The following is an 8714-nucleotide window of genomic DNA, read 5'->3' as shown; positions in this document are numbered from 1 at the left end:
TGAGGACTGACCAATCAGAAACACGGTGTGTCTAACTCTCCACCAATTGGAAGAGCCGGGCGTCCCTCAGGATAAAGCTGAAAGAGTAAGGCGGGGAGAATGGGCGGGAAAGGGGCGGAGCTTCTTTGTCCCGCCTCTCTCCCCCCAAGGAGGCGGGTAAGGAGGCTTGCATTAACTGGGGAAGGACGTAAAGGTTGGCCAGTCAGAGATCATCATGACGTCCGAGGTAGCCAATAGGACGCGGCGAAGGGGGGAATGGGGCGGTGCCGGCCAGGCGGAGGGGACCGTAGGCGGCGGATGGGAGAGCTGGCGCAGCTGCCGTGGTGGCAGCGGCTGAGGTGGCGGTTTCTGCGGCGGCTGCTGCAGCTGCAACAGCTCCGGGCTCGGGGCTTTGGCGGCTGCACCGGCGGGCTGTACTGTGCTGTGCGGACCCCGGCGGTCGGTCCGGGTTGCTGGGGCGGCGCGTGTAAGAATTCGAGGCGTGTGAGGGATGGTCAGAGGAGAGGGCAGAGGTAAAGGGGCAGGGGGTTCGGAGTGAAAGGTTGCGGCTGGGCATTAGGGTGTGGGAGGCGGGCAGGTCGGGCCAAGAGGGGTTGCGGAGAAGTTCATTGCTGCGCTTCTTTCCCTCCAGTCCTTGTCGGGGGGAGGGGGTCCCAGAGTGGGGACCGCCCGAGGAAGCCCGGGGCGGGAGAGGGGGCTCAAAGTCGAACACGTGGAGTAGGATCCCGCACGCCTCTTCGCTCCCCCTTCTCTCTCAAAGGCTCATCTCCCTGGCGCCCTCAGGCCACCCACCCTGCAAGAGACTCTTGCCCCGTCCGTCTGCCCGAGTGGACAGCGGGACGGCCTGCCGGCTTTCCCTGGGACCTTTCCCTAGGGGTGACCCTTCCATTCTGGGTCCTCTCTAGAGGGAGAAGCACTGTGACCTTAAGCAAGTCCCTTCTCTTCGCTGAGCCTCAGTTTTCCCTCTCTAAATTTATGGGTTTGAATTCAGATAAGGGGACTGGTCTGGGAAGAGAGGAAGGGTAATGGTTAAGCAGGGAGGGTCAGACTGCCTGGGTTGAAATCTGGGCTCTATTACTTCCCTGCGGTCTACTTACAAGAGGTAGGTTAATTTAACGCCTCTAAACCTCACTTTTCTCATTGTGAAGTGGGGACATCAGCTAAGTAAAATGTCCTAACAGCAACACTATTCACATTTTGAACCACATATGTCTCTGTTGTGATAACCCCCTCTGAGAGCCACAAAACTAGTGCATGCATTACAAGCAAACAGTCATATATTATACAGTTAAAATAAAAGCCAGTAGCTACTATAATAACAATGGTACAATTAAGAAAGCTCTTCTTGATGAGTTGAAAAAGTTAATAACCTGTCCAGCCTTCAAAATAAATACTGGCCGGGACAAGATGTTAATAATTGTCAGAGCTGAATGATCAATACAAGGAAGTTCATTTACATATTCTCTCTACATTTGAGTATATTTGAAAGTATCTGTGGTGAAAAGCCAAAAAGAAGAAAAAAGAAAAAGGCATAAAATGCTTTAAGACAGCCAAATGGTAGCATCTCATTTGGAATTTCCTTTTCTGTTTTCCCACTACTGAGATTTAAAAGTAAAATGAATCCCCAGATCTGGAGGAAACTTAAAAAAAAAATCTCACAGGAAGTTGGCTGGGTAGAATGCTACAGGCTTAGCAGCAAAGAATAGTGCTCACTTTTAAACTGCCTACTTTTTAAGAAGCTGTTGGTGCACAGGCGCCTGCCTCGAATGGTCGTGGAGGTTTCTGAAGGAGGTAAATTGCTGGGTTGCCATTCAGTGGGTTGGTTTGGAGGCAAACTTGATTGAGACCAGAACTCTGCAGTTTGAGGAAGGAACCTGCTGCTGTTTTCAAGTTCAAAGGTCTGCTGTTAGATCTGCTGAGTGCTGGCATTTCTTTGGTCCTCCTCAGCGGAAACAGGAATGTGTATAAATAGGAACTGTAGAAGGCTAGTTCTGACGGTTTTGAATTGAAAGTTTCAAATAAGCATTTCACTTAAAAAAATATTCTAGTCTTTTCCCTTTCCTCCCCAGATACCTAAATCTAGGAGAATAGTGCCTTTGTAAGAATGATATGGGTAAGTTTAGATGACCTGGCACACTGTTTATAGGTCATTGGAGCTAAGTGCTGCCTAAATACCAGGGCCGGACTTGGAAGAATTGTAGCATGGTGGCTGGGAGCACAGGTCTGGAGTCAGACTGTGTAGTTCAAAGCTTGACTTTCCTGCTGTGGGATCTTGGACAAGTCACTTAACCTCTCTGAGCCTTAAGTCTCCCCTTCTGTAAAGCAGGACAATAATCCTACTTACTATTATTGTGTTTCAGTCAACTTTACTTAAAACTTGCTAGAAGAGCCCCAGTACATAGTAAACCCTCACTGAGTACTAATTACTATTATATGAACGGTCATATATATATATATATAAAGTATTTAAAATCTTTACGAAACACACAAACAAGGGTTAAGAGGGGTGGAGATGGAACATACTAGCCATAATCTCAATCTTCAGACATAATTACGTTTAACTTTTTAGTATTTATTCTTGTAGAGTTCCCGCCCCATCCCCCATATTTCAGTGATATTATTGGCTCAGACCGTAAAGAACCCGCCTGCAATGAGAGAGACCTGGGTTTAATTCCTGGGTTGGGACAATCCCCTGGAGGAGGGCATGGCACCCCACTCCAGTATTCTTGCCTAGAGAATCCCCATGAACAGAGGAGCCTGGCAGACTACAGTCTACGGGGTCGCAAAGAGTTGGACATGACTGAGCGACTAAGCACAGCACAGTGGCACATCCTGAGATACTTTTTTTTTTTTAATTAAGATATAATTCACATTGCTGTAAGATCCACCATCTTAAAGGGTACCATTTTTAGTATACTTGTAAAGTTATATAACCATCACCACTGTCTGATTCCAGAACATTTTCATCAATGGTTGTATTATGATCATTGTCTATTTCTTTTTTTTTAATTCCCCAAACTCTAGAAGATGCTGCTGATGGAGGAGTTTCTGAGAAGCACCACGGGGCCAGTGGCTTTGACTGGGAGCTCAAAGCAGAGACTATTTAAAGCCTTGGACATCACCTCCTGAGGCCTGCAGGAGTGAAGAGCATGGCTGTGAGTTTAGATGACGACGTTCCCCTCATCCTGACCTTGGATGAGGGTGGCAGCGCCCCACTGGCTCCCTCCAACGGCCTGGGCCCAGATGATCTGCCCAGCAGAAGTAAGATGGTAGGGTGGGCTTGGGGAGGGGGAGAGTGCAGCTTTTGTTTTGCTGTGGGCTAGGTGGTCTGATGGTAGATTCATGTACCCGAATGCCTGACTCCACGTTTGACCCCCAAGTTCTGACACATATGCTAGTGGGAGATTAATTCTGTGCGGTCCTAATCCTGCACCCCCAATTTAGGGATGTTCCCCAAGACTAGCCTGCCCGGCTTCCCACAGCCCAACCCCTCCCTTGCACCTGCGGTGGTACCCTGGTTCTGTTCGTGGATGCTTCGTGGAGACCTCAGGCAAACCTGCTCCTTGGCTAGCATCCCTGTCCCATTCCTTGTTAAAAAAAGAAACAGATTTCAACATCAGCCTCCGTCTGCCTGATCTTTGGCAGGAAAGTGGCGTTGACTGCTTCTCCCCGCTGGCATTCAGTCCCTGCACCACCCAGGACAGGGTGGAGTGGAAGAGGGCAAGCATTTGCCATAATCTAATGATCAGAGGGTTTGCGATTTGTTTCACTTTGTCTTCCTCTAAACCAAAGCCCAGAAGCACAAAGTGAACCCAAGAGAGGTGATGAGCTTTAAATTTTTTAGATTTTAAGTGTGTTTCTGGCAGAATGAGCAGTTTTAAAAAAACCTTTATTGTCCCAAAGCTATTTATTTCATTTGCTCAGGCCTCAGGTCCAGGAGAGCTTAAAATAACTTGCCTCCTGGAAGGTCCTAAGATGTCAGGGACTGGTGCTTTAGGGTCTCCTTAGCAGATGGGAGTTCTACCCACCAGGCATGCTCCTGAGCTAGGACAGAGGGCTACTGCTTGGGTCCAGGGAAAGGCAAGCCTGGCTCTCTCATCTCCTTTGTCCAGAGAGAATGCAGTTGGCTGACAGGGAGCTTAACAGCCTGCATTTGAAAGTGGTAAAGGACAGCATTGTTCCCACGGATGGGAGTGCAGTGGGAGGCTTGTTGCTGCTGCTGCTAAGTCGCTTCAGTCCTGTCCGACTCTGTGCGACCCCATAGACGTCAGCCCGCCAGGCTCAGCCATCCCTGGGATTCTCCAGGCAAGAACACCAGAGTGAGTTGCCATTTCCTTCTCCAATGCATGAAAGTGAAAAGTGAAAGTGAAGTCGCTCAGTCGTGTCTGACTCTTAGCGACCCCATGGACTGCAGCCTACCAGGGATTTTCCAAGCAAGAGTACTGGAGTGGGGTGCCATTGCCTAGCTCCTCTAAACTGGCCTCTCTCCGCTTTAGCCAGTTCACCCATCTGGAGTGGCAGAGCTGGGTGATCCAGGAAGCTTAGAATAGAGACCAGATTTTTCCCTAAGTGCCATTCAGGACCAAAAATATCAGTGGCTGTGATTTCAGGCCCACTTCTTAAATACCCCAGAGTCAACCCACTCCAGTGTTCTTGCCTAGAGAATCCCAGGGGCGGGGAAGTCTGGTGGGCTGCCATCTATGGGGTCGCACAGAGTCGGACACGACTGAAGTGACTTAGCAGCAGCAGTAGCAGCAGCAAGCTAAGTGTTAGGCTCCTTCTTACCTGTTATCTTAACTAAGATCCTTTTGGCAAAGTAGACAGTATTATCCCTAGTTGACAGAGGAGAAAACTGTGAGTCAGAGAGGTTAAGGAACTTGCCTGACATTGCATAGCCAAGTAAGCAGTTTTGCAGAGATTTGGACCTGACTGTTTGACCCCAAAGTTCTTCCCTTTCTCTTTTTCCCTTTTTCCTTCTTCTCCCCTCTTCCCTCTTCTTTTCCTCCTCCTTTTTTCTCCACAAGCCCTTAATAAATGTAAGTGCTGGCCCTCAGCATTTCATCATATAACCTCAGGGGAAGAAAAGCTTCAGAGAGGTTAGGTAACTTGTCCAGGGTCACATAGCCAGCAAGCAGCAATGCCTCGCTGATCTTCCCCCATCACCCTGTGTAAAGTGCTTTGGGGAACGGGATGTAAATGAATGTGACATAGTCTCAGCTTCAGAGTACGCTGCCCACTAGAGAGAGAAGTGGTTACATCCATGGCCAGTGAGGGACTGGGCTGGAGGGAAGGTGGTTGACACCCGAGGGTATGGATCGTTCTGAAAATAGCCAGGCTCAAGGTTCTGAATTGGACTCTTGATCATTGTCTCGGGGGCCACTTTTAAGTCCTCCCAAGTGTCAGAGCTGATGGCAGAGTGTCTAGCTCTCCTGAAGGATCAAAGTGGAAACAGCAGCCTAGTTCTACATCAAGATCAGGTTTTGAAGCGATGGCGGTGCTTGATGACCAGGAAATAGGCCAAGTAGACAATAAAACTAATGTTGGGTCGGCCTCTAGTGAGGCTGTCCCTTTCTTGGCAAAGTTGGTGGCTTGTTTTAGTTTGTTTAAGAAAAACAGAATAAACTGACAGGGTCCAGGGAAATTATGCTTTCTGGGAAGTGCGTTGGTGCATCGGTTTACTCTCTCACCCTCTTTCTGAGCTATTTGCTAAAACCTCTAAAAACTAATGGGTGTAACCCGCCCAGCTTGGCTGAGAAAAACAACAGCGCCTCTTGGAGAAAAGGAAAGATTTCAGAGGAGGCCTGCGTGTTCCACCTCCTCTGCGTGGGCTTTTCTTTCTCTCTCTCTCTCTTTTTTTTTAACCTTGTCAAACATCAATTCCTCTTAATCTTTTAACATTTTTTTTTCTCCAGCTTTAAACTTTTTATTTTGTATTGGGGTATCTTTCTTTTTTAAAAACATGTTTTATTTTTGGCTGAACGGGGTCGTGGTACGCAGGAGCTTTCACGGTGACACGAGGGCTTCTCCCTAGTTGTGTCACGCAGGCTCAATAATTGAGGTGCATGGGCTTTGTTGCTGCATGGCACGTGGGATCCCAGCTTCCTGACTGAGGATTGAACCTGTGTCCTCTGCAGCGGAAGGTGAATCCTCAACCGCTGGACCGCCAGGGACGTCCCCATCTGGGCCTTTCTTATCTTGTGCTTGGATCTTGCACGGACTTTCTTCTCAAGGCCCGCCTCCCACCTGTCTGAATGGTCCATCTAAAACACAAATCCGAGCAGGTATGGTGTGGGCATACCTTGTTTTACTGTACTTTGTGCATACTCTTCCCCACCCCCGCCCCCAAATTGAAGGTTTTTGGCAACCTTGCATCGAACTAGTCTCTCAGCACCGTTTTCCCAACAGCATTTGCTCACTTCCTGTCTCTGTGTCACATTTTGGTCATTCTTGCATTATTTCAAATCCTCCACCAGCAAAAAAAATTGGTGGTTCCCTGAAGGCTCAGATGATGGTTAGCATTTTTTAACAATCAAGTCTTTTTTTAAATTAACGTATGTACATTGTTTTTATAGCATAATGCTATATAATGCTTTATAGCATATATATGTACACACACACGTATATTTTTCAAACTGATTTATTTGGCTGTGTCAGGTCTTAGTTGCAGCGTGTAAACTCTTAGTTGTGGCATGTGGGATCTAGTTCCCTGACCAGGGATCGAACCCGGCCCCCCTGCATTGGGAGCATGGAGTCTCAGCCACTGGACCACCAGGGAAGTCTGTAGAAATAAGTTTTTGATGCACTGCTGCTGCTGCTGCTAAGTCACATCAGTTGTGTCCAACTCTGTGCGACCCCACAGACGGCAGCCCACCAGGCTCCTCGGTCCCTGGGATTCTCCAGGCAAGAACACTGGAGTGGGTTGCCATTTCCTTCTCCATTAGGAAACCAAAAAAGTCACGTGACTTGCTTTATTGTGGTCTTCACTTGATCATAGTGGTCTGAAATTGGACCCACAATATTTCTGAAGTCTGCCTGTGATTTCCCCGGCTTGCCCAGGTTCTCAAGACCTTTCTGTGCCCGGCAGGATGCAGCTCCTTAGCCAGCATATGCATGTTCTGGCGTCTTCTTGCCTGACCAGTTCCATTTCCTGCCTTACCCCACACTTCTAGTTCTCTGAATCCCCAGTACATTCTCAGACCTCTCTGCCTTGCTGGTAACTGCCTGGCATGCTTTTCCAGGTGCTTGTTTACTCATGAGCTTCACTTCTGTCTTGATAATCCTGCTGATAATCCCATCTCTTTGAAGCCTTCACTGAACCACTATTTCCTGATGGGGCTGACTACTTACCATCCTTTTCTGCTGTGGTATCTGATCTAGGCCTCCATTATTACATCAGCTTACTGTGCAGAAGCAACCGTTTAACCATCTGATCACCTCCTAGGCCCCAAGTATTCATTCATCCACATATCACATAGCTCAATGCCTACTGTAGGTGGGCGTTCAACAAGCATGGTCCATGGAGTACGAAATGGCAACCTACTCCAGTATTCTTGCCTGGAAAATTCTATGGACCGAGGAGCCTGAGGCTACAGTCTGCGGAGTTACAGAGTCAGATATAACTAAGCACAAACAAAGGCCCACCATAAACCCAGGGTGATCTCAGCTCAAAATCCGTGATCACATGTGCAAAGATCATTTCTCCAAACAAGGTCACCTTTGCAGGTTCTGGCAGTAACAACTTGGGCATACCTATGGGGGCCACTATTAAGCCTGCTGTAATCTGGTAAGAAGAAAAAAGAAAGTCATGGTCCAGATAAACCTAGTTGGGTTTCTGGAACCTCAGAGCTCATGGGAGGGGCTTCCCAGGTGACTCAGAGGTAAAGAATCTGCTTGCCAATGCAGGAGCCATGGGAGATGTGGGTTCAGTCCTTGAGTCAGGAAGATCCCCTGGAGGAGGAAATAGCAACCCACTCCAGTACTCTTGCTGGGATAATGCCACGGACAGAGAAGCCTGGTGGGTTACATTCCATGGGGCCGCAAAGAATCGGACCTGACTGAGCAACTAAACACAATAGTTGTCTCAGGTCCCAGGAGCGGAGGGGCCGTCTGAGGGTCCCATCAGAGATGAGTGGCATCCCCTCCTGCCTCTGCTCACCAGTGGTTGGGGTCTCATCACTCCCAGCACAGCTGATTGCCCTGGGGAGGCTGCCATCCTCGCTCCCCCAGCCTGTGGCCAATCTAAACCCTTGAGGGGTTAGGGAGTTTTCCGCAGCCCGACGCCTTCAGCAGAGTTGGCAGCTACGTGGGCACAACAGCCGCTGAGAGCTAAGCCAGCTCTCTGAGGGAAGGAGCCCTGACTGAGCCTGGGCCTCCACCCCGACCCCACAGCTGTCACTAGGGCCGTGTCCCACACCCTCCTGTCTCCGTGTGCTCGGGCTGCCATGACAGAACTCCACGGCGGCGGAAGTGCATAGTCTCAGAGTTCTGCAGGCTGCAAGCCCAAGAGCAAGGTGTCAGCAGGGTTGGTGTGCCTGAGGCCTCTTTCGGGCAGCTGCCTTCTCGCTGTGTCCTCTGTGTGCTGATCTCTTCGCATCAGGCTACCTCTCCTGTTGGATTAGGGCCCACCCCTATGACCTCATTTTGCCTCAATTACCGCTTTAGAGGCTCTGCTCTTTGAATACCATCACATTCTGAGGCCCTGGGGGTGAGACTTT

At 49.1% G+C, this 8714-nt stretch overlaps 1 protein-coding gene across 8 annotated transcripts in view; it reads left to right on the top strand.

The window, feature by feature from the left end:
- The first annotated feature begins 257 nt into the window (after nucleotides 1-257).
- TPCN1 (two pore segment channel 1) overlaps nucleotides 258-8714 on the top strand; it is a 60604-nt gene continuing 52147 nt past the window's right edge. Inside the window, exons 1-3 of one of the 8 annotated variants that reach the window (XM_027566646.1) lie at nucleotides 300-512; nucleotides 3025-3261; nucleotides 6135-6281. In XM_027566646.1, the coding sequence (XP_027422447.1) occupies nucleotides 3150-3261; nucleotides 6135-6281 (259 nt within the window). In that variant the 5' untranslated portion in view covers nucleotides 300-512; nucleotides 3025-3149. Of the gene's footprint in view, nucleotides 513-3024; nucleotides 3270-6134; nucleotides 6282-8714 lie in introns of those variants that run through there. The other 7 variants (XM_027566647.1, XM_027566648.1, XM_027566645.1 and 4 more) reach the window with 7 other exon arrangements.

Source organism: Bos indicus x Bos taurus, chromosome 17 (genome assembly GCF_003369695.1).
Source record: "Bos indicus x Bos taurus breed Angus x Brahman F1 hybrid chromosome 17, Bos_hybrid_MaternalHap_v2.0, whole genome shotgun sequence".
Taxonomy (NCBI): domain Eukaryota; kingdom Metazoa; phylum Chordata; class Mammalia; order Artiodactyla; family Bovidae; genus Bos; species Bos indicus x Bos taurus.
The sequence above is the reverse complement of the archived record's forward strand: the minus strand, read 5'-3'. Positions and strand labels throughout refer to the sequence as shown.